This window comes from Pteropus vampyrus, unplaced genomic scaffold (assembly GCF_000151845.1).
Source record: "Pteropus vampyrus isolate Shadow unplaced genomic scaffold, Pvam_2.0 Scaffold286, whole genome shotgun sequence".
Classification (NCBI taxonomy): domain Eukaryota; kingdom Metazoa; phylum Chordata; class Mammalia; order Chiroptera; family Pteropodidae; genus Pteropus; species Pteropus vampyrus.
In genome coordinates, this window is record NW_011889067.1 from 1612554 (window position 1) to 1638562 (window position 26009).

Below are 26009 nucleotides of genomic sequence, written 5' to 3' on the forward strand. Positions count from 1 at the left end.
GACCTGTAGGGCGATGTCTGGTAGGGTGTCCTCAGCACGTGTCCCTCCCAGTACATGGATGTGTGTCACGACCAGGGAAGCTCATCCGAGCTTTGGGTAGCTAGAGTTTTGTGGGGGCTTCATTACATACAAAGAATTTATTGAATCATCACCATGTAATTGAACTTAATTTCCAACTCCAGGAGATGGGAAGCTGGGCTGAGATCACTATATCACAGGACTCAAAGCTCCCATCTTCTAATCACATGATTGGTCTTTCCAGCGGGCCCAGCCTCCATCCTGAAGCAGTATTGGGGCGCACTGGAAGTCACCTGGTTAGCATGAACTCAGTGTGGTCTTAGAAGGCCCACAATGAATAACAAAGATCTTCCCATCACGTGGGACATTCTAAAGGTTTAGAGGCTGCTTCCCAGCAATGAGGGACAATGGCCACCTAATGTTTGTTATACAAAGAGTTCTTACAAAGTAGCACAGCTGGCTAGGATACCTGAGGAGTGAACATTTCTAGTTTAATTTGTTTTTTCTTTGAGAAATATTCAACCGATTTAGTAGAAAGAGCCTTGCCTTGGAGCGGGGGTGGGGGTGGGGGTGGCGCCTGAGCTTGGATCCTCCGTCTGCCACTTGTTTGCTGTGTGATCTTGGAGAAGAGATCCTCAAGCCTCATCTTTTCTTGTCTGGAAATATTGAATTAGGTGACTTTTTAAGATCCCTTGATCGCTGACTTTTTGTGACTCAAGAATGGTTTTGATTACACAGCAGAATGTACCCGGAAAGTATACTATAAAACCAGTTTCATCAAAATTCTCATACTTTTAAGTTAGAGAAATTACAAATAAAACAGAAGGACTCTTGCTTTCAATAGGAATGTGAACACAAGGGCTTTTAGGTGAAAAAAACTAAAGTAAAAAAAAAAACAATGCTTCTTAATACTATGGATGACAGGTTACAGTTTGAATCATGGCAGTGCTTGGGCAGATTTACTTAGCATATTTAAAGATTGATTTGCTTATAGGATTTCTTAATTAAAAAAAATAACCGTTGTTATTTTCATATCTAGGGATTTTAGCCATCGGTTTAATTAACGAAGCCCTGGATGAAGGCGATGCCCAAAAGACTCTGCAGGCCCTGCAGATTCCCGCAGCTAAACTTGAGGGCGTCCTGGCAGAAGTGGCCCAGCATTACCAGGACACACTGATCCGGGCAAAGAGAGAAAAAGCCCAGGCGAGTGGCATTGAAATGGTTCCTTTCTGTTCGGAGAACTTCATTCTTCCTAGAACCACCAAGGGAGGGACATCTCCCCTGTTTACTCAGTGACTGTTTCTTGGGCACCCTTACATTCAGATTTCTGGAGAAACGCAAAGTGTGAAGGACGTAGACGCCGCCTTCCAGGAGCTTTGCTGTTTTATATGTGTGGTTTTGTTGTGGTTGTTGACACATCTCTTGCATCTCTTTAAGTAAATTCTGTATTGAAATATGAGATCCTCTAAAATGCATAAGTTACATAAGTATATAGTTGTATGAATTTTAAAAACTGAGCATACCTCTGTAATTGGTACTCAAGATTGTTAAAAGTACTAACAGAACCCCGCTCAGATACCCTCCTGTCCTCCCTTGCTCCCACCCCATCTGGTGGTAACCACCATCCTGATTCTGACACCACAGTTGACTTTTGCCTGTTTTGAGCTGTATTGACATGAGATTGTCCGTCATGTGCTCTTCTGTGTCTGGTCTCTTCTGCCCAACGTAGTGTTGGTGAAATCCGTCCATGGCTGCATACAGCAACTGTTTCTCACTGTTGCTGTTGTATACTATTCCAGTGTGCGGTTGGTTATATATTCTATTATTGGTGAAGTTTTGGTCATTTCCCACTTTTTGGTTATTGCAGATAGTGTTTCTGGGAATATTCTAGTACATGTCTTTTGGTAAATGTATGTATGCATTTCTGGTATGTAGACATTTAGCAGTGGAACTTGTTGGTTATAGGGAACACATATATTAAGCTTTATTGAGATATAATTCACATGTCATACAGCTCACAGTTTTAAAGTGTACAGTTCAATGGTTTTTAGTCTATTCACAGAATTGTGCAACTATCACCACAATGAATTTTATTTAATTAATTAATTTATTTTTACCACAGTGAATTTTAGAACGTTTTCATCAGCCTCAAAAGAAACCTGGTACCTGTTAGTAGTCACTCCTCGGTTCCCCTCAGTCCCTCCAGCCCCAGGCAGCCATCAGTCTGCTTTCACTGTGTGGATTTGCCTGTTTCGGACATTTCATGGGCATGGAATCATGCAATATGTGGTCCTTTGGGACTGGCTTCTTTCACTTAGCTTGTTTTATCCAAGTTATAGCACGTGTTAGTACTTCATTTCTTTTTGTTGTCCAATAATATTTCATTGTGTAGAATGTTATTCTGTTCATGAGTTGTTTCTACTTCATGGCTATTGAGAATAATGCTACTGTGAACACAAAAGTTTTCCTAAGTAATTGTAACACAAACCTATCTTTTAAAAGGTTTATTTAGGCTCTCAGCTAGTTTGTTGAGGAAATGGACAAGATTTATGCCTCTTTAGTGCTGTTGCTGAGTAGGAAGTTACCTTGTATATAGTAGATCCTCACATGTTAGTTGCATGATTCAAGCATAATTTCTCTGTGTTTCTGATTGTGATGAACCTTTTTTTTTTTAAACCCCACCCCATGATTAACCTTCTTTTAAGTTCTTCCTAACTAACAACAAATGGATAGGGAAGACCACAGCTTTCTTCTGACTTAGAAGATCCGTACGGTGACGTTCTTATAGCAGAAGAGCTGAAAGAATTTCTTAATTCAGAGAGTCAGATTCTTTCAGGGAAGCCAAAGGCAGAAAAGCAGACCAGGGCTGTTGTATTGTTGGAACTTTTGTACACCGACACCCATGTGGACTCTATAAGTTTGGGTTAGGGGAGGTGGGGTTGTAGATAATATTATAATGTTGATAGATCTCTTTTGATTCCACTGCCATGAGGATAGGTGATATTACCGTGTTGTGATATGTAAATGTAGCAAGTACCAGGTTTCATTTAAGAGGCACGTTACTCTGCAGAATGTCAGTTGATCACTGTGGTGAGGGTTGAATCACAACTCCTATTTCATAGCCAAGGAAATTGAGACAAAGGAATTAACTGATTTCACTTATTTCGATGAGAACCAGTTGCCTGTAGGGAAGCTATCAGTGGAGGTCTGTTTCTGTCTCTGATATCAGTTTTGAATCTGTTGGATCAGAGCTTCCCAAACTTGGCTGATCGTTAGAATGTTTGGAAAGTCACTTAAAAAATACAGATTTCTAAGTTTTATACTCTGTTTCTGCTGATTCAGAATCTCCAAACGGGGCCCTGGCTGCAGTGATTCTCTGTAGGCCGGTAGTGGCAGTTATTGTTTTTGCTGCCATATAAGTCCAGAGGAGTCTTACATCGGACTGACAGAGGAGTGGGCTTTGGGAAAATGAACTAGGCCGGGTTTCATGTCCAAAAAAGGAAAGCAGATTGACGCTGTAGCTTGTACCTGCTCTCACTCGTGTTCTGAGCCTGACTGTTCCTTTTGCTTGGGTCATGGGAGTTAAACTTTTAGAGGATGTGGCCAGAGTTTGAAGCATTTCCTTTTGCTGTGGAATAACTTCAGAGTTCATCAAAGGCAGAGGAAGGGAGCATTCAGAGGGAAATTTGCTTAACATTGCCAGGCCCAGCTGGGTGACTGCACTGTTAGTTGGAACTGTCTTTTTTTAGGCCTCAGCTTAGCTTCTAAGTTCCTCTGAGCCTTCTTGGCAGTGGTTCTAAAAATAATCACCAGAATTCCAAATTTAGCAAGCAAAGATCTTAATTTAAATTTTGTCTTTAGTTTTCTTGTGATACCTTTGTGTCTGGTTTTGGTATCAGGGTAATATTGACCTCGTGGAATGAATTGAGAAGTGTGCCTTCTTCCTCTTCTGTGTTTTAGAAGAGTTTGTGAAAGATTGATGTTAATTCTTTAAACATTTGAAAGAATTCACCAGTAAAGCTGTATCGTCCTGCGTTTTGGGGTTTGTTTTTTTTGTAGGATATGTTTTGATTACTAATTCCATTTCTGTGTTTGTTATATGTCTATTCACATATTCTTCCTGCCTCTTTCTCCTTTTCTTTGTCTTCTAGGAATTCCATTATGCATTTTTTGGTATCATTGACAATGTCCATAGGTCTCTGAGGCTTTGTTCATTTTTCTTCATTCTTTTTTCTTACTCTTCCTTGACTGGACACTGTTCCTCCGAGTAAATAATGTCAGTTGACCTGTCTTCAGATTTGCTGATTCTTTCTTCTGTTTGTTCAAATCTGCTGAGTCCTTCTAGGAATTTTTCATTTCAGTTATTGTACTTTCCAACTCTAAAATTTCATTTGATTCTTTTTTTAAAAAAAGTTAATTTCTATCTCTTTATCAGTAATTTTCTATTTGGTGAGACATTGTTCTTATACTTTTCTTTAGTTCTTTGGATATGGTTTGTTTTAGTTCTTTGAACATATTTAAAATAGCTGATATGAGTCTACTGAGTTCAGTTTGGACGATTTCTACTGTCTGCTTTTCCTCCTGTTTGGACTATGCTTTCTTATTTCTTTGCATGTCATAATTTTTTATTGAAAATAAGACATTTTAATAAAATAACAGGGCAGCTCTGGAAATCAGATTCTACTCTCTCCTCAGTGTTGGTGGTTGTCCCCGTTTGTTATTTTCATTGTTCGTTTGGTGACTTTTACTTCCGTTAAGTCCGTATTTTTTGTCATGTATGTCCACCGAAGTCTGTGCTTGGTTAGCTGATGGTCAGCTAATGATTAGACAGAAAGTTTTTAAATTTCCCTAGGCTCCTTCCCAGTTTGATCCTTTTGTCCCTTCTAGCTGCCGTTGACCTCCTGAATCACTTGAATTCGTCATCATATATCTGCCACTTCATCTGAGGCATTTCTCTTGCAACTTTTCACCAGTTCTTTGATACCCGGCTTCTTCTAGTTGACTATTTCATGTGTCTCATGTGTTTGAAACTTCTTCCTTTATATCTCATTGCGTCTCAGAAACCCCCTTCAACACATGTGCCCTGATGCCATGGTTCTCTTTTCATGGTGTGTAGGAAACCCAAGATGAGTCAGCTGTGTTATGGTTGGATGAAATTCAGGGTGCAGTCTGGCAGTCCAACAAAGACACCCAAGAAGCACAGAGGTGTACGTATTAGCTCTTCTATTTCTATTTCGGTGGAGGGTAATGGTGGCGAGGTGCTCTGTTTCTCAATATTCATATCTCAGCTTGGCCAAAATGGAGAGATGTAGGGGAAACAGTTTTCTAGAAGGTATAGTTAAGTAAGCCAGTGTGTGAATTTAGATACTTTCTAAATTATTTTGGTAATAACTCTTTCTCCATAGTTGCCTTAGGAATTTTTGCCATTAATGAGGCCGTGGACAGTGGTGACATTGGTAAAACACTGAGTGCCCTGCGTTCCCCTGACGTCGGCTTGTACGGAGTCATCCCTGAGTGTGGTGAAACTTACCAGAGTGACCTTGCCGAAGCTAAGAAGAAAAAACTGGCAGCAGGTAGGTTACAGAGAAATAAATATGTGCAGTTAGGAACCTGAATATGAGAGAGATCCACGGAGAGGAAAAGGGACAGGCTGTCAGGGAAGATACCTTCATGCAGAAGTGCAGTATTTCAGCTTATTTTAAATACCCCAAGGAGGTAGTCCCTGTTTTTGAAAATATTCTTTTTTTTCCCCAACCTTGTTGGCAGTTATGTTTAAAAAGGTCAATGTTTTGAGAATGTGGGAAAGATCAAAATATGTGACTGTTCATCTTTTGTAGGATATCAGTAGCTCCTGCAGTATCTAAACTTATAGTTAGATAAAAGTAGTTTATCTGCAAAAAGAGGGGAATAAAGATAAGATTTTTCATCCCTTTTCATGGCCTTTTTAAAATTGCCTGGAGTGGCTGAATGGTTTACAGATCTTTTATTAAAAAACAGTTTACTGACACATAAGGTCTTAGATGCCCGTTTTGGAAGGAACAAAACTAGTCAAAGTTCATGATACAATTGGAGTTTATAGATATTTCCTCTTTATAATGTAGATGTGAGTGAACTAAATGAGACATCACAAAGCCATAATTTAAGAGGGACTTAGGATTCCCTTTCCTCTCACAGGTCCAAGGAATAGGCTTTGGGAATGTCTTTAGCTAGATTGTTAAACCAGACCGGAATCATCCTATAGCATCAGATGTACAAATGTAGAGAACGTGGCTCTGGATCTCTTTTCTCTTTCCTTTATTTTCTTCCAGGAGATAATAACAGCAAGTGGGCAAAGCACTGGGTGAAAGGTGGATATTATTATTACCACAATCTGGAGACCCAGGAAGGAGGATGGGATGAACCACCAGGCTTTGTGCAAAATTCTATGCAGCTTTCTCGGGAGGAAATCCAGGTAAGTCACATTTCTTTATGCAAGAAGAGGCTGAGAGAAAGTGTTTTAGAGCTAATATTAGTTAGGGGGAACGGGGTATGTGGTCAGAAGCCTTAGACTAAAATTAAGGCTATATAATGAACTATTTTAGAGGAATTTTTTCTCTAGTGGTTGGGGGCATGATTAAGGCCTAAATTAGAAACACATCGAGATTGTAGAATTAAGTCAGATAAATTGTGCGCTTATAAAAGAAAATTTGGATGATCCAGAAAAGTAGAAAGTTGCTCTTATCCCTCATTAAATGTGACTACTGTTCATCTCTCCCAGTTTACATTTTCAACGTTTCTGTTTCACAAACTCCAAACTGTTCTGTATTAGAGTGTAACTTGCACTTTCAAATGCAATCTGTCCATTCCCCTGCAGTCTCCTCCATTGTGGCATTCTAGGGACTTTGGGATTTTGGTACCCAGCCCTGTGTTGTCACCTGTCACATTTTGAATCCCTTAGTGACCCGGGCACAGTTCTTGGCACAGTCAGTATTGGGTAGGTTGAGTGGGTACCTATCAGGAAAAGAAGCTCAAGTTTTTGTATATGACATTTTTGGGATGTGAGAACATGGGCCGGAAAAATAGACTGACGTCATGCCCGTTGCTCAGCTAAAGATCTAGTACAAACTGAGAAAGCAGTGAATTAGTTCGTGCGTTGCAGATGATACCGTGTTAAAATTTGTATCCCTTCTCACCTATGTCTTCCACTGTGACCACGTGCTTTTATAGAGTTCCATTTCTGGAGTGACTGCTGCATATAACCGAGAACAGCTTTGGCTGGCCAATGAAGGCTTGATCACCAAGCTGCAGGCTTGCTGCCGTGGATACTTAGTCCGACAGGAATTCCGGTCCAGGATGAATTTCCTGAAGAAACAAATCCCTGCCATCACCTGCATTCAGGTATTTCAGAGCCTGTTACACAGATGGCAGGTGGTCATCTGGAGCAGGACTAACACACAGTCAGCTCTTACGATTGCTCGAATGCCTGAGCGTTTTTCTTCTTTCTGACCATTTAATCTCATCCTCCTTTTGACAAGTACTTCCCTTTTACTATCATTGTTATCAGTGGCTTCATATACTGCTTAGTGATGAGTTGTCAGCCTAGTGGCAGTTCCCCTTGGGCACTTCACTGACTTTTAGGACTGATGCTCTGTGTCAGATTTGAATATTGAGGGAAACAGCTGTGATTTTGCTTCCGTGACAGAGTAGCACACTATCACAGGAAGAATTCTGAGTTAGCAGTTATGGCTCCACCACCGCCAGTTGGTGCTGAATTTGTCTAAGTTTGTTTCTTCATCTGGAAATGAGGATGCTAATATTTATCTTTACTTTCTCACCTGACGTTGTGAGGAGCTAGTAAGAGAATCTGTGTGGAGAGGCACTTTAAAAGGTGTGAAGTGCTGTGCCAGCGGCAGGGAGGTGGAAGTTAGCCAGTGCGCTCTCCTGGTGGCGGCGCAGCCCCCGCCCATACTCCCGTCTGTCTCTCGTGGACGTGGTCCTTTTTAAAGATTTGTCATGAATTACGCTTGGATAATATACCAAGAGGAGATTTTTTTAACTTTCTCTGACCCTTGGGAAATAATGTGTCAACTGTAATATTCGATGGTTTCAGTCGCAGTGGAGAGGATACAAGCAGAAAAAGGCGTATCAAGACCGTTTAGCGTACCTGCACTCCCATAAAGACGAGGTGGTAAAGGTATGGTGGCTTGGGCAAGGTCTCAGTGGGGGGTGGAAGTATGCCATGTGTTGAGATGAAGGACTTTTGTAATTTCCTCGGTTCTTTTCCCATAGATTCAGTCCCTGGCGAGGATGCATCAAGCCAGAAAGCGCTATAGAGATCGCCTGCAGTATTTCCGAGACCACGTAAGTGCCCTTGGTGACACGGGCCAGGAGAATCGGCTTTGCTGTATTTTTGGTGGACAGATGACCAAAGGAATTTCTTCTTTGTTTCTTAGATAAACGACATTATCAAAATCCAGGCTTTTATTCGGGCAAACAAAGCTCGTGATGACTACAAGACTCTCAGTGAGTAACTGTGGCTCAGCAGAGAGGAGTTGAGGCCATCAGGTTCTGGGTGTTCTCCACGGATCTCTTTTCTTTCCTGCAGGCAAGGCTTGTGGGGTAGGGTAGTGCTGCTTGTGATTTAAGCCCGTTTGCTAGCCTGTGGCCATGCGTCTTGTTGCTTCCGTGTTAACCTTTGTCACAGCATAGCAATAGCATGACCACGAAGACTACATCTGGTGGTCGTCTTTGTGCATCTCAAAAGTAAATATCTGTGTGAATAGAGCTGTTTCTTCAAGACAGTGCTAACATTTCCTGAGACTTAGAACTTTTCTCGGTAACTCCGTTCTTTGTCTGACACATGCTTTCCTTCTGTCAGTCAATGCTGAGGATCCGCCGATGGTCGTGGTCCGGAAATTTGTCCACCTGCTCGACCAGAGTGACCAAGATTTTCAGGAGGAGTTGGATCTTATGAAGATGCGGGAAGAGGTCATCACCCTCATTCGTTCCAACCAACAGCTGGAGAATGACCTCAATCTCATGGATATCAAAATCGGGCTGCTAGTGAAAAATAAAATCACGCTGCAGGTATGGTGCAGTGCCAGATGGGGCCTTGGGGCCCTTCTTCCTGCTTCCGTTTCCTCCCTCGCCCTTGCGGACTCCGGGGGATGGTGCAGGTTGGCTATCTTCTCAGTTTATGTTGTAAATTTTAAAAAAGTTATATAAGAAATGAAATACTGTAATAGCAACATTTTCAATGGACAAAGGTTAAAAACTATCCCATAATTCTACCACCCCACAATCATATTGCATGCTGTTTTTACTCAATATTAGAGGATAAGATGCTTTTCATATGGTATACAGTCATAAATATTATTTTTAATGGCAGCATATAATTTATTAGAAGATACATTATGGTTTACCTCTTTTTTTCTCCCTAAACTATTTGACAAGTTTTTATTATTACAAATAACATTGCAGTTAATGTGTCAACGTATATGAGCTTTTATTGTATTTAAGACTTGGTTTTTCAGATAGATTGCTTCCTGAGTTTGTTTCCTGAGTCAGTGGACATTTATCCAGTTCAGGTTCTTTATAGGAAGCTGGGAGTAGGAATGCATTTGGTTGGTATTCTGAAACCAGGATGCAGAGCAGCGATTTTAACATTTAGTGGGGGCTGCCAGTGCGATAAACCTTCGTGCACATTTTTAGGTGCTAAAAGACCTTTCCATAGTGCCTGGAGTTTCATCTTTGAAAGCTTTTTGATTTATGTGTTGGTTTTGTTTACAGGATGTAGTTTCCCACAGTAAAAAACTTACCAAAAAAAATAAGGAACAGTTGTCCGACATGATGATGCTAAACAAACAGAAAGGAGGTCTCAAAGCTTTGAGCAAGGAGAAGAGAGAGAAACTGGAAGCTTATCAACACTTGTTTTATTTATTGCAGGTGAGTGGCTCCTGGAATTGGTGTTGTAAAATTTAGCTAATTTACTTTCCATAAGAAAACCTTATCCATAGATCTCTGTGGAAGTATTTCTGATTTTCACTGAGGGGTGAGCAAAGCGGGCTGTCTTAATTTTCTTTCTTTCTTTACATTGTCTGTATTTCTTTACTACAGACATTCTAATCTTTCAAGTTTTTTTTTTTTTTTAAACTTTGAATATTTTTGGCAGCCTTTATATTTATTATCTTGAAATTACTTACCCGTTGGTTTTATTTCAGACCAACCCCACCTATCTGGCCAAGCTGATTTTCCAGATGCCCCAGAACAAGTCCACCAAGTTCATGGACTCTGTGATCTTCACCCTCTACAACTATGCATCCAACCAGCGAGAGGAATACCTGCTCCTGCGGCTCTTTAAGACCGCCCTACAGGAGGAAATCAAGTACGAAGGCTTCTGAGGGCAGGGCCTCAGAGGCTTGGGGCTGGAGAGTCAGGCTGCCTGTACCTTTTCTTGATCTCAGCTAACAGTGTGATTTGTGTAAAATACTCGAGAGAAGCATCCACTTGCTAAATGACTAATAAATATAAAGTGTTGCTGCTTCTGGGGAGGTGATGGAATAAGAATTAATTTTAGGAACATTTCTATGTTAAAATATATTTTTTAAGAAGCTGATCCAAACATTAAGATTCCACATTTTTATCTAATGAAGGACCTGATGATGCTCCCATGATTGAGTCTGTGGCAGCAGAAAGACGCCATGTTCAGACGAGAGTTGGGATGTGTTTCTAGAGAAAGAGCAGAGACCCCTTTCCTTCCAACTATTTCTGTTTCCAGGAGATGGGATCATTAAGTAGGAAGGATCTTTAAGCGCAGAGATTCTGTGATTAATTTAAATTGAGTTTGTATCTGATGTTTTATAGGTCAAAAGTAGACCAGATTCAGGAGATTGTGACGGGAAATCCTACAGTTATTAAGATGGTTGTGAGTTTCAACCGTGGTGCCAGAGGCCAGAATGCCCTGAGACAGATCCTGGCCCCAGTCGTGAAGGAGATTATGGATGACAAGTCTCTCAACATCAAAACTGACCCCGTGGATATTTACAAGTCGTGGGTTAATCAGATGGAGTCTCAGACAGGAGAAGCAAGGTACGGTCACCACAACCTCTTTTTTTGTCACATTCTTCTCTCTTTTTTAAAAGCAGTTAACCTTTGATTTACAAACTAATAATTATTCTAATAGTTTTCCCTTAGAAACCTCTCCTGTAAATTGTTGACGTGATAATATGTTCACTTATTTAGCAAATATTTACCGAGTACTTAGTATGTGCCAGGCACTGTGTTAGATACACATACAGTTATACAATCATAAATGAAACATACAACGATGAATAAAACAGACCTGCTCCTGTTTATTAGGTTTGTTTGACAACAAACAGGTACATAAAAAATGAAAACATAATTACAAATTGAGGACAGTTTTTGGAAGCTTCGTGTAGGGAACGGTAATGGAGAATATAGGAGGTAGCTGCCTTAGGTAGTGGTGAGAAAGAGCCTCTCTGAGGAGATGAAATGTCACTTAGCTCAGACCTAAAGTAGAAGATGGAGCTGAATTTGGGAGAGTCTAGGACCTGAAAGGAGGTCGGCATTACTAAGGATGCCTTTGGCTGGAAAGACTTACAGATCTGAGTGTGATCATTGTCTCACTAAGGAAAGAGAGGATGATGTGGGTGAAAGACAAGCAGCCCTGGGATGCTGACAGTTGGAATCACTAAATTAACGTTATGTGGGGGCTTCTGTGCCGGGCCGTTGTCTAACCACCAGCACTGACACATGTAAAGCAAAAGTGTGTTAATACAACATAGGTAATGTTGGGAAAATAAAGGCCAGAGAGCCAGCATGTTTCTGGTTTTATCCGGCTTGAGTGAGGATGGGAGGCTGAGGGGGATGTGTGAGCAGCTTAGTCCGTGGTGGTTTGCTTCTTTTTGTTCTGGAGTAGAGTCAGATCGTGTGGGAAGCTCAGAGTAGCTGTCCATGCCCACTACTCAGCGTGATCTGTGGACCAATAACAAAATTGTCCACAGCCCTTGAGCACACCGTTTAGTTCAACTGACATTTTTTTCACGGCAAGATTTTCTCAGTGAAGGAAGCAGTGTGTTGATTACATTCTCGCTCAAGCTCCTCATACTGTCTTAGACTGGTTGGTAGGCTGGCACTGGTCCACATTTTGAATGGCGCTGCTGTCCATCATTCTGCATCATTCTGCCGGACATCGGGCAAAGGGAAGGTGTGCCCCGGGTAGAGAACAGAGTGTTCTGGTCTGCGTTGTCCTCCTAGAAAGGGCTTATCCCCTGTCAGGAATTTTGTGGCCTCTTACTTGGTTCTTAGTGATGTGTAAGTCTGTCACCAGGACTCGATCATTGCTGCTGTGGTGGCATACCCATTTTTATCTTGAACTGCACACCTAAGGCCCAGATCCCGGAATGTGGTCAGCCAGCTGCAGTACTTGACTGACTGGGAAGTTTTGTCTGCAGACCAGGCGTCCCTAGATGACAGCCCTGTGGACACTGGCTCCAGGGTACCAGCATATTTCCTCTGATGGTCCATGAGTCAGTCAGTCTTAGATCAAATTCCACCAGGCATTTCAGGAATTTTTTCTTCTAGGTGCCTATCAGAAACTGGTATCTTATTTTGTTTTTCATAAAATGGAAATAAATTTTAACACTTTTTCGATACCAATAACTAGAAGGTGTGATATATGAGGGGAACCCGTCCTGCCTGTAAGCCTCACATATCTTTGTGCTTCAGCCACCAAACACATAGCCAACTGGACCTTATCACTTCTTGGGCAAGTTTACCTCTAAATCTTAGAAATGTAATATTCTGTTCTCTGACTACAGATGTTGTGTTTAGTTAGCACTTTCATTTCCTTTACTCATATGCTACTTTAAAAAAATGTCACATACACATAGTTACAAATTTGACTAATCTAAAAAATGTATAGCACATAACTTAAAAATAATAAAATAAACTACTTTTTACTGTAAATGCCATAGAGCCAGGTGTTTCTCATAGAATGCTTTTGTTGATTTTGGCCGAATTCTTGTGTTTGTAGTATATCTGTGTTTGTAATTCAGCTACATGTGACAAATGGAGTTGTACCCTATCTGCTTTTATTAGTTTTCTGTTGCTCCTGTGACAAATTACCACCGACTTAGTGGCTTAAAACAGCAGAAGTTGATTCTCTTACAGTTTTTAGAGACCAGAAATCCATGATCAGTGGACTAAAACCAAGGTGTCAGCCTGGTGGTGCTCCCTCTTAGAGGCTCTAGTGGAAAATTGTTCCTTGCCTCTTCCTGCTTCTGGTGGCTGTGGCATTCTGTGACCTGTGGCCTTATCACTCCAGTCTCTACCTCCTATTCTGTGTATACCAGATCTCTTTCTGCTTTGCTCTTATTAGGACAATTGTAATTGGATTTGGGCCACATTGATAATTCAAGATAATCCTTACTCCCTTTTGACCTCACTGAAAGTACCAGGACCTGACCCTGCCTTTCACCTTTGACTTTCCACTCCCTCCTATCCTCCTCGCTTCCTGATGGAACTGAGGCCGTGTTGTAGCAGTCTGCTATCTTGCCACTTTCTTCTGATTCAGTGCCCTCTCTTTGAATGATCTTGTCAGCTCATCTGGCTTCAATTCCTATATGTAACTGTCACCTACCCCAATACCCAGAGGGTCACCAAGTCCTGTTGATCTAACAGCTGTCAGATCTGTCTGTTCAGGCCCTCATCACTTCTTGATCCTGCTGTGGCACTGCTCTCTTTCATTCGTGACTGTCCATTTTTAATTTGTTCCTCATGGTGGACTAGAGCAATTTTCCTCAAAATTTGGATCTGTCTTTTAAAGGCTTTCCCTGGCTTCTAGGGATGTCCAGACTTCATAGCCTTATCTACAAGGCCCTCCATGACCCAGCTCTTGTTTACTTTTTTACCCTTATTTCTCCTCCTTCCCTTCCTTTGCATTTGATCTTCCTTCCTTGAAGACCCTACTTCTCTCTTTTTCCTGAGTTCAGATGTCCCTCCCTTCTTGAAGCCTTTCTTGATTCCTCCAGTCCAAGTAGAAGACCCTTCTCTGTGGCCCTGTAGCACTTGTCAACTTGTTATTTATAGCACACTATGTTTATAAATAAATACCTGTTTAAATGTGTGGCTCTCCCATCAGACAGTATGAGACTTGAGAAGCTGTCATGTCTCATATACCTCTGATCCCAAGTGCCTATCATAGTGCCTGGCACATAATTCAGGGCATGCAATTTCTAGTTAAAAACCTGAGTTCTAATTCACCCCACCGTTGACCAGCTTCCTGAAAGTGAGCAAGTTGTCTGATCTCTCTGGGTCTTTCTGTTTATGAAGGACATAGTTCTGCCTCAGGCGGTCCCTGGCTGTTGGCCTAACAGAGTCGGGGGTGATTTCTGCTTTCCCAGCAAACTGCCCTATGACGTGACTCCTGAGCAGGCTCTAGCTCATGAAGAGGTCAAGACACGTCTGGACAACTCCATCAGGAACATGCGGGCCGTGACAGACAAGTTCCTCTCCGCCATCATCAGCTCAGTGGACAAAATCCCGTGAGTGCTCTCAGTTGTGACCCCAAAAAGAGCCCAGCATTAGAGTCCTTCTGCACCACGACCCCTCTCACGAGTTCTGTCCGTCTCACAGCTACGGGATGCGCTTCATTGCCAAAGTGCTGAAGGACTCGCTGCACGAGAAGTTCCCTGATGCTGGTGAGGATGAGCTGCTGAAGGTGAGAATCGGACGCTGGCACACTCTTGCCCTTCCAGTAGCTCTTTGAGGAAAAAGTAAGGAAACTAGGCCTGACCGTGGACTTTTAATAAGTTCCTAAGCATAGATTCTGGCAGTAGCTCGCCTTTGACTGTGAGCTTGTGAAAGTCATTGTAAATGGTAAATGACACCTCCCTTAGTTCTTATAGAGTTTGAATGGCATACAGATATCAAGCAACCAGAGGTGGATTTTTCCTCTCTTGAGATAAATTTCTGAGTCCTGTCTTTTTGCTGGAGAATTGCTCCCTCTGCTGGTGGCCAGGCGACTGGGAGCAAGCACAATTGTTTCTGCTATAAGGCTGTTTGTTGCTGGTAACTCTCTTACTCGGCTATGCTCCTTCTTTTTTTTTTTTTTAATCTGAACGCCTTTTTCTTCTCTCTCCTAGTTCTCTGCTTTCCTACAGTGAGGCTTCGATTCTAGACTTTCTGTTCAGGTGAATTAATTTTATTTTTTTCTGAATGACACTCTAGGGGAAATGCTGTGACTGTCCTTGAATTCTTCTGTGGAAGAGATGTGTGTTGAGTGACTTTTAATTTCAGAGGCATGAACTTGTCTACCTTTGAAGCCTGCAGCATGAGAGCGATGGGGGTTGGACAGATTATACCATGCTAATTAGGTCATGTTTAAATATTTATTTTAACTACATTCACTAGTTTCTTAGAATGAAAGCCCACCTACATGAAAGTGAAAAGTACACATGGATGACAGCAGCCTTATTTGCTGCCATGATATGTGAACAAAGGATGCCCTAAAATGCTCAATAACAGACTTTAAGTTTATCATTTTAACCTTCTGAATCTGTTCTTTCATTGTAATGATTTTCAGTTCTGTTCTCATTTTCTTTTTTTCTGCATCCAACAAAGGGATGTCTGGTCATTTTAGGGTCAAGCCTTCAGAGAAAGCTTGTGTGCATGCGTGCATGCGTGTCTGTATGTATAGTGTTTATTTTTTCCTCACAGGACTGCATTTTCTGGTTTTCTTTGCTAGCAGAGTCATTTGCAGCTTACTTGGTGGAGTGGCTTTTAACACTCACCTTTCTTTTTCATCTATTCCCAGATCATTGGCAACTTGCTTTACTATCGATACATGAATCCAGCCATTGTCGCTCCTGATGCCTTTGACATCATTGACCTGTCGGCAGGAGGCCAGCTTACCACAGACCAGCGCCGAAATCTTGGCTCCATTGCAAAGATGCTCCAACATGCAGCTTCCAATAAGATGTTTCTGGGAGATAATGCTCACTTAAGCATCATTAATGAGTATCTTTCCCAGTCCTACCAGAAATTCAGGTAAGGGGAAAGAGAGACAAGGCACTGGAACGATTCCGTGGGCGTGTTTCTATCTCAGGTTCAAGACAGAACTAACAGCCATACCTAGCTTTCCCTGGGCTGCCATGTTTTAGTATGCATGTTTGATGTGATCAGAGCTTCAGGAGGCAGTGAAGAGGATTTTTGAGCTATTAAAATGTATTCCTGTGAAATAATAAAAACAGTGATTCTCCATTAGGTACCTGTTACTTTATAACCAGAGAAGAATTGGAGAGTGCTTTTAATTTTTGTCATTTAAACATATAGTTGTGAGTTCGGGGCATCGTCTTGGAGATCGAGTTGGTTCTCCTAATGACACAGGTGTTTGGTTGAGTGGTTCTCATGGGTAGAGCTAAAACGAGATGGAGAGAGAAGTTACTAGAACTAACGAGCCAAGGCTGTCAAACACAGCAAACACGCAGCACTCGCTCTAGAATTAACTGTCTGGACTGGCTTCTATTTGAACGTGTTGCCTCAGAGATTTGTGGGATGTCCTCTCCCTAACTTCTCACATGTATGTCACTTGTTGGGGTCTGGCTCTTGTGATTGTTTTCAGACGGTTTTTCCAAACTGCTTGTGATGTCCCAGAGCTTCAGGATAAATTCAATGTGGATGAGTACTCTGACCTAGTGACCCTCACCAAACCAGTGATCTACATTTCCATTGGTGAAATCATCAACACTCACACGGTATGTGTTTTTCTTTAATTACTGAATTTCATTGCTCTGTCCTTAATTGTCTGTTTTGCTGCTGCTTTACCATTCCCAGAAGCCAGATAGCTCATCTTCCTTTGATCTTACTGACATCACATCTGCCTTGTTGTTTATTATTCCTAACAATATCTACTGTTAGGTTTCTCAAAGAGACCCAGAGGCCCACCGAACCAGAATCTCCACGGTGGGCCATGGAACCTCCATTGCAAGCACTGATCTAGGGACTTGATAAAATACTGTTTTTATTGTTCCTCCTTTTTTACCCTGGATTTTACTTTTTACTCTGTGTCCTTTTTCTAACATGAATAGAATACCGACTTTTTCTTCTGTGTTGCCTTAGAGTGAGTGATTTTCCCTTGGATGCTTCTTTTCCTTTCCTTTTTGGGGGCATAGAGAACAGGAAATGAGGAATCGTATAAAATGTAAATGAAATTTCAGGCATTGTCATTTCTTGGATAACGGCATCTTCAAGCTTTGCTGGAGTGCCCTTGAGAAAATGACAGCATTGATCGGGTGTACTTTTCTCTAAATAGAAAGGTACTGTGGACTGGGAATATTGAGTAAGTAAAACTATGGCAGCGAGTTATTTGAATTGGTCGGAGGGCACATCGATGGCTTTGGGTACTGAAGTCGCTGGGCTTCAGTGTTCTTTGTCATGTAGGGTGTGCTCTTATATCCATGGGGTTGAGCGAGTACCTGTGTTTTCTCTTAATGCATCATAACAAGTCATTCAACAGAGGCCAAGTGTGATGCTTTAGATATTGTTTATTGGGTGGGTTTGCTGAGAATTGGCTTGTTAGAGCTTTGAATGTGGCTTTGTTATCTAACGCCTTTTGTGCTATTTGGCTTCGTGGGCGGGGATTGGGCTAATGGGCTGAGTGTATGAGTGGAATTGATCCCCGAGTGTTCACCCGCAGCTCCTGTTAGATCACCAGGACGCCATTGCTCCGGAGCACAATGATCCAATCCACGAGCTGCTGGACGACCTTGGCGAGGTGCCCACCATTGAGTCCCTGATAGGTAATGTCCTGACTTAAATGCCCAGTGCTGAGAGGCGGGCATGACAGAGGAGTGTTGTAATTGTCACTTCCTTTGTTTCTGCACCGTTCAAGTTCTGAATATACCTTGAGGAAGAAAACCGATGTGATCCCTGGCTGAGGAGCTGAATTCCAGTGGAAGAGAGCATTTTAAATGTCTATATACACATAATCATATAATTTGAATTTATAAGTCCTGTAAAGGAAATGAACAGAATATTTTGAGAAAGAATGGCAATATTAGTGTTGAAATGATTTGTTGAACATTTATTTTATTATGGATCCTTAGCCTTTATCACTTGGCATATATTTTCTTTTAGTAAGTAAGAGGTGTCCTGGCCACGGTGTACATCTTGGCTTATTTTTCAAGTATCGCCTTAGACTTGCATTATCTTTTACTTCTGTTAATATCTCTTTTCTTTATTATACTGATTCTTTCTGTCCTCCCAAAACTTCAGGAGAAAGCGCTGGCAATTTAAATGACCCAAATAAGGAGGCGCTGGCTAAGACAGAAGTGTCTCTCACACTGACCAACAAGTTTGATGTGCCTGGGGATGAGAATGCAGAAATGGATGCTCGGACCATCTTACTTAAGTGAGTATTGAAAGTGTGAAGAATGAAGTAAATGTAATCCAGTGATCCCTTGGCCTCGGTGAACAAGTCTGCTTGTTCATATTGAAATGATCATCTTGGCCTTATAAGTCTGTCATAATTCCGGTCACCTAATATATTATAGTTGGCACAGGACTTATCTCCCTTATTTGCTAATAAGATGCTAAAGTGAAATTTACATCTCAAAAATCCTAACCTTGGTACCCACTCAGTTATGGTTGCATAACTAGGTCTGGGACCATGAGCGGCTGGTGTTAGCAACCGCCCAGTGAGACCTCTGGGAGGTGATGCTTGTGCCATCGTTCAATAGGTCCATTTGAGAGGAAGTAGAACACCTGGTCATATAAGTGCTTCTTCCATTTTCTTTCAGCACAAAACGTTTAATTGTGGATGTCATCCGGTTCCAGCCGGGAGAGACCTTGACTGAAATCCTAGAAACACCAGCCACCAGTGAACAGGTAAAATTTAGGGGTTCAACATATATCATACTAAGGTACCTATGTGCTTCTGTAACAAATGCATGCCAGGATCGAGGAGGTGGGACATAGGTGACAGGGTGGTAAAACCCGGGGGTGGACTGGAGGGTGTGGTGCTTTAGGGCTTGTTGAAAAAGTTGTTGGTTCCTAAATGTAGAGGCAGATGTTCTAGGGCACAAAGCTTGCTGGCACTTCCATGGAGTGAGTGTGTGTGTGTGTGTGTGTGTGTGTGCATGCGCGTGTGTGTTTTAATTTAATCTGAAGCAGAATCAGTATGTCTGCCTAGTAATTTATTGAATATTACATGGTTAGAATTTTGTCAAGTGTCTTGCTAGATAGAAGAAAAGTATAAAATGTGGCTCATAAACTCAAAGAACTCTAGTTGGGGAAATGTGGTAGTTATACTGGAAACAGGAAACCATTAAAAACCATTAAAAATTAACTGTAGTATTTGCTATAAAAATGCTTAGAGTTCAGAAAGAGGCTAGTGAGCAGCAAAGCATGAGGAAGAAGTGGGACTCGAGCCACACTTAGAATCGATAGTATGTGAGACGAGGGGCAGGCCAGGCAGGGGAGTCCACGTGATGTGACCAGGCCTGCATCTCTAGAATGAAGACGTGGGTGAAGGTGAGTAGTGGGACGTAGAGCATGAGAACAAACTATGTAGAACGCAAAACCTGGACAGGAATTCGGCACTGGAGAAATAACAGCTAGAGAGCTGTTGTGACCTTGGGGACCATTTAACACTGATTGAATTAGCAGTGCTGTCAGAGCAGATGGTAGTTGAGTCATCTAGGTATGTGATAAAGTGGCAGGCCTGGTTGATTGGGGGGTGGCATGGCAGTGGGAAGGGATAGATGGGTCTCTTCATGTTTAAGACTCATGTTTCACCTTCATAAAATAAGAAAAGTAGGCGAAGTCATTCATTTTCAGATTTGGAGCATAGGAATCCTTTTCATTATATGACAGTTAACTTGGAAGACTAACACATAAAGCAGATAAAGAGCTGCTCCGGTAGCGCCAGCAGTGAGGCCCTGGAAACCCAGGCCTCTAGGACTCTGCGGTCCATTTGGGAACCCTTCAGGCTACACAGTGGACTGTGTGCAAAGCACTCTTTTAAATGAATTTTCAGATTTTAGAAGCTATGATTAATTACCGAAGAAATGTGCATGAGAGGCCAGAAGAGAGGCAGAGAGGCATAACTGATAACAGCAACTCATTTAACCCAGAAGGAAGTTAGAAGTAAGGGAGGAGGAACCCACCGTCCCTGAGACCCTCCCACGAGTTTGCTGCTTCACCTCTGTTCTTTCATTTACTCCTTGCACTGTCCCTTTTCATCCTCATTTTACAGGTGATGTAACTATGACCCTTAGAGGTGATATAACCTGCCCAAGATCATCTGCTTATAATGGCAGAACCAGACTTGGATTCCGTTCTGTCTGACACCAAAGTTTATGCTCTTTGCATTATATGATACAGAGTAGACTTGACATTAGGGAAGAAAGGTAGTTTGGGAAAGGGAATTGCTCTAGTTTGGGAGGAATTACAGTCATTCCAAATGTGAACATCCCGGTACAAACAGCTCAAAATATGACACTGGAGCCTTTGTGACAGATTTAGGATCCATCAGCACAGAGCTGATCATTGAAGTATTGAAAGCAAAATGACCCTGGGCTACTTGGATCTACCAAACCCATTCTCAGGGCAAGAAGAAAATGCAGGGAAGATGAGTAAGGTGACTACTAAGAAAAGGCACTGGATTTGGCATGGGCTGTATGGTAATTGGTAATGAGAACAGTCCATGCAGAAGCAATTTGCAAGGAGTTAAAGAAAGAAGAAAGTGCCAGATAAATGCAATAGCAAGTGAGGACTGCATATCAGGCAGGGACGTACCAGGCAAACGTTGGATGCTGACTAGGAAAGTTAGAAGAATCAAGGGAAGATCTTTCTCTTTTTAAGAGATTGACATTCACAGCATGTTTGGAAGCAGAGGGAAGGCCTGAACATGATTCAGCCTGGACATGGGGGCAAAAGAATTGGCAAGAATTTACTGAGTACTGGTGTTGCATTGGTGTGGTTACAACATTCATCGAGCTGCGTTTCAGAAAAAATTAAGTGGCTTCTATGTCCTAAGATATGATAGGGAAAAAAAACGAGGGTTTTTTTTTTTTTTTAGCCGTTAGAGCCCAATCTCCTAACCATACCTGAGAGTCCAAGAGAGAAGCCCCCAGAAGCCAGACAATTTCATAGATGAAAAAAGACCGGCCTCTGCTTCATGCAGTTTCTCTGTCAGTTGTCAAGGAGTGAGTTTGTTCCCTCTGTTTCCAGAACGGAGTTGGAGAGCCGTGTAAGTTTGAGTGCGCATGTGATCTGCATAAATTCAGATTTGTATTAGTGTAGTGAACTTACCAGGAACTACTTTTTCTTACCTGTAGGAAGCAGAACATCAGAGGGCCATGCAGAGACGTGCTATCCGTGACGCCAAAACTCCTGACAAGATGAAAAAGTCAAAATTTGTAAAGGAAGACAGCAACCTCACTCTGCAGGAGAAGAAGGAAAAGATCCAGTCAGGCCTGAAGAAGCTAACGGAGCTTGGGACCGTGAACCCAAAGAACAAATACCAGGAACTAATCAACGACATTGCCAGGGTATTGCATTTGAGGGACAGTGATGGCCTGGCTGTGTTTAAAGCTCTCTCAAAATAAATACATAAATAAAAAGTTGTCACAGAGGCTTGTAAGGAGACAGTAGCTGTTCAGATGGTGACACCCATTCAGTTCACGGGCAGATCAGTGTCCTTTCTTCTGAAGAACCATTTCTGACTCTTCCCACATGAGGACATTGCCTGCCTTTTGATAACTTATTCCATAGCCTAAATTAATGAGGAGAAGACTGGGAATCTAATGAGAACTTCCCATGTCTCAATTTGTCCTTGGCCTCTTTGGAATTCATCCAGATTTTAATGATTTCTGTGAAATATAAATTCACGTTGAATTGATCATCAAATCCTTATCTTTTTCTCCCTCTCCTGACAACATATTTAAAAGATTTAAGCAAATTTTACAAATAGATTCTAAGAACTGGAAGTTTGTAAAAGTAACACGTTTCCCTTCCTCTAGAAAATATAATTGGGTACAAAAAATAGATGAGATCTGAATTTCTTTGTTAAGTATTGAATATGAATTGCTGCCTATTAAGAATGTGTGGTCATGCAAGGCAGAGTTAAGCACTACTGGGTTCTGGTGTTAATGATTCAAGAAGCACATGATATCATTATTTTCCTCATTTGAATAATTGTGTCTCAGGATATTCGGAATCAGCGGAGATACCGCCAGAGGAGAAAGGCTGAGCTGGTGAAACTGCAGCAAACATACGCTGCTCTGAACTCTAAGGCCACCTTTTACGGAGAGCAGGTGGATTACTATAAAAGCTATATCAAAACCTGCTTGGATAACTTAGCCAGCAAGGGCAAGTGAGTATTTATTTAATTTTTTAAAAGAATCCATGTTAGGGGAAAAGAAGTAGAGGGAACTGAAGTAACATTGGAAACTTTTACTTAAAGCACACTGGATCTTTTTATTGATTTTGTTCTTTATTTTGCTTCTAATAGTTTGCATCATTTCCTAATTCCATTTGTCATTGTATGATGTAAATAAATACTATGTGATGGATCTCACAAGTGCTTATTTCTAAGCATCCCTTGTTCCAAAATATCTTTCTGGCCTGGGAAATTAATCATGGAAGGAGATTATCTAGTGGTCCCCAAAACCTGGCTGTGCCTCAAAATCACTAAAGGAATATTATAAACATTTCGGTTCCCAAGCATCTCTCTATACCTCCTGCTGACAGGGTCTCAGCCCCTGACTTTTTCCTAGCTGCTTAGGAAGGTCTGATGCATCCTTCCTGGTGCGGGCCAAAAACCATCAACCTGCCCATTTTATAGGGAGGGGAACCGAAAACCCAGAGAGTGAGGCAATCAGTGCAGGCTGCAGCAGCCTGTGGGTTAGTTTGTTTTTGCTCATAACTTCATTTGAAGAATTTTCAAACTTCAGAAAGGTTGAATGAATAGAACAATAAACACCCACATAACCCTTCACCTAGATTCACCCGTTTTTCATATTTTGTCACATCAGCTTCACCTCTCCGGCTCACTTACTCTTCTACCTGCTTGCTCTCGCACATGCATGCTCTTCCTACCTCCCTCCCTCCCCAGAAGACTTCCTGGACTGAGGCAGGGCTGATGGGAAGGGCTAAGAATTAGATCCAATTTGCAGAGCTGACTCTTGTGCCCTTTTGATATGTCCCCATCATTTTTTGAGCACTTCCTGACTTTAAGGCACAAGATATTTATGGTTTCAACTTGCGCTTTTCCCTCTCCGGGACTGGAATTAGCTATTTCTCCAAACTGTCTTGGTTCCTTTTAGTGAAGAATAGTATTTAGAAACCAGGATGCAGGCACTAGGTGTGCTCATTGTCACAGAGTCATCACTGCTTCTAAGCAGGCAGAGCTAATGTCTCCCTTTTTTAACAGCTGCATGCTTTTCCTTTGGGTAGACAGAAATATCAATTGATTTAATCAGTTCTCCGCTGTTAGGCATTTATATTGTTTCCAGTTGTTTATTATGAAAAATTCTGCAATAAATAACCTCTTGTACATATGTCATTTTGCAAAGGTGCACATATTTTTTAAGATAAATTTCTAAAAGTGGAATTGTTGGGCCAACAGTTTTGTACAGTTGTAATTTTGATAGATACTTTAGTTGCCTTCATAGAGATTATTCCCTTTTGTACTCCTACCGGTATTTCCGCCCATTTCTCCAGACCCTTCCCTTGGGAGTCCCAAATTCCTGGTTCTCATTTATCTCTATTTTTCTTTTGCTTACTTATCACTTCTTGATTCGAATATCCCCAACAACTCCTACTATCTGTTTCTTTTTCCTCGCCCTCATTCCTCTGTAATTGCTATGCCGGCTTAAACTCTTTTAAAAATGACTTATCTGAGGTGTTTCTGTCCCTCTGCCCCGCATAGCCGAGGGGCTTAGGGTGGCACCCCTGGAATTCAGTTCCCCCGGCTTGCATTAGGATCCCTTACACTTACTCATAGGTGGTTAGGTTCTGAGAGGGACATAGAAGGATTAAGACACTGTCACATTGATGGTAGGTTCTCAAATATAATTTAAATTGAAGGCTAAAACAATTTAGTAATGTTTCCTCTGTTTTGCAATGATATTACCTAGGCCAATCTTAACATTTATCTGCCATTTGAGAATTGATATGTTACTTATGCTTGTGGACGGGAAGTTTGTTTTCTGACCTCATATCCTCGAATTGCCAACAGATTTGAAATAGATAGTTATTTATAGAAAGTAACATGATGACATTTTACAGGGTCTCCAAGAAGCCTAGGGAAATGAAAGGAAAGAAGAGCAAAAAGATTTCTCTTAAATATACAGCAGCAAGACTACATGAAAAAGGAGTCCTTCTGGAAATTGAGGACCTACAAGCGAATCAGTGAGTATTTACTTTTTTACTTTGTTTTTATACATTGATTTTTTAATTTCTGCATTTATCACATCTTTATCTTACTCCCTTTCTTTCTCTTAACTGGATGGTCATTGTTATATTATACATATATATATATGTATATATGTACACACACACACACACACACACACACACACACACACATATGTATATATAATACATATTATATATACACAGAATTAGGCCTAACAATCAGAGTTAATTTGTCCATTATTGAAGGGGGAAGTATTTCTTTTCTCTGTTTGGGACATGTTCACACCTGCTGTGTACGCGCCACCTTAATTTTTCCTTTTTAAAGCAGGGAAGCCTGCCTTTCTATTTGTTCCGTTTCTAAACCAAGACATCTTACAAAACTGAAATTTTGTACCCATTAAACAACAACTCATTCCTATTCCCCAGCCCCTGGCAGCCACTCTTCTATTTCCTGTCTCTATGAATTTGACTATTTTAAGTGCCTCAGATGAGTGGAATCATATGTATCTGTCTTGTTGCGACTGGCTTATTTCACTTAGCATGATGTCCTCATGGATCATCCATGTTGTAACATGTGACAGATTTCCTAACTTTTTAAACCTGAATATATTCCAATGTATGTATAAACCACATTTTGTTCATCCATTCATCCATTGACGAGCATTCAGGTTGCTTCCACCTATTTTTCCTATTATGAATAATGCTGCAGTGAACATGGAAGTGCAAATATGTTGTCATGATCCTGCTTTCAATTCTTTTGGGTATACAGTATACCTAGAAATAGGGTTACTGGATCATAGGATAGTTCTATTTTTAATTCTATAGCAGTTGAAAGACATTTTTAACTCATATATACTGTCAAAGTATTTTCTAGTAGTATCTGAAATGTGTATGAAAGTGCTTACTTATCTCATTACTTTTTTGTCATTGAATAATAATTTTTGGTGGTTTTGATTTCAGTAATTAAAAAAGTTTTTGATTTTAAAATTTGGATTTCTTTGAATTCTGGTTGGGTTGTGTGTGTGCACTTAAAACATGGTTTATTATCTGTATTTTCATTTTTTTTCAATTTGTAATCGGTCTTTTGGAGGTTTTTTTGTTGAGCACTTTATGCATTTTTCAAATCTATTTCATAATTATTATCTCTTCCCTTATTTTGTCATCATTTTGAAGTGCCTACCATTATTTGCCTCTCTTCTTTTTAATTTGCTACTATGGGCTTAGAAAGCAGATAACAAACTAAATCAGTTAAAATAAAATTATTTATCACATAAAATAGATATCTTTCAGGAATAACCTATGAGGATCTCCTGTTGAATAAAATGCATGTATTTTAGTGCATGGATTTTGTGGCTTTTCTTTTAGTTTCTCAGTGGCCTCTTGCATCTGTCATGGTTCTCAGCTCTGTTCATAATAGATAAGTTTGCTCCCTAGTTGAGTTCTGGAAATGTGGGGTGACACATTTGATCACTCGGAGAACTGCAGATTCCCACCTTCTTCTGGTGTCATAAAATTTATGGGCATGTAAAATGTTGAGAATAAGTGATGCTTTAAATATGGTCAGTAATAGC

At 41.1% G+C, this 26009-nt stretch overlaps 1 protein-coding gene across 1 annotated transcript in view; it reads left to right on the forward strand.

The window, feature by feature from the left end:
* The window catches only part of IQGAP1 (IQ motif containing GTPase activating protein 1), a 99651-nt gene that overhangs the window by 68720 nt on the left and 4922 nt on the right, over positions 1-26009 (forward strand). The window contains exons 17-38 of the mRNA XM_011376134.2: positions 1058-1221; positions 5135-5225; positions 5424-5591; positions 6327-6469; positions 7225-7395; positions 8108-8191; positions 8287-8358; positions 8451-8520; positions 8876-9084; positions 9787-9942; positions 10218-10381; positions 10861-11085; positions 14421-14561; positions 14653-14737; positions 15833-16065; positions 16640-16772; positions 17714-17816; positions 18292-18427; positions 18816-18903; positions 21357-21569; positions 22227-22393; positions 24310-24432. Coding sequence (XP_011374436.2) covers positions 1058-1221; positions 5135-5225; positions 5424-5591; positions 6327-6469; positions 7225-7395; positions 8108-8191; positions 8287-8358; positions 8451-8520; positions 8876-9084; positions 9787-9942; positions 10218-10381; positions 10861-11085; positions 14421-14561; positions 14653-14737; positions 15833-16065; positions 16640-16772; positions 17714-17816; positions 18292-18427; positions 18816-18903; positions 21357-21569; positions 22227-22393; positions 24310-24432 — 3139 coding nt within the window. The remainder of the gene's footprint in view (positions 1-1057; positions 1222-5134; positions 5226-5423; positions 5592-6326; positions 6470-7224; positions 7396-8107; positions 8192-8286; positions 8359-8450; positions 8521-8875; positions 9085-9786; positions 9943-10217; positions 10382-10860; positions 11086-14420; positions 14562-14652; positions 14738-15832; positions 16066-16639; positions 16773-17713; positions 17817-18291; positions 18428-18815; positions 18904-21356; positions 21570-22226; positions 22394-24309; positions 24433-26009) is intronic.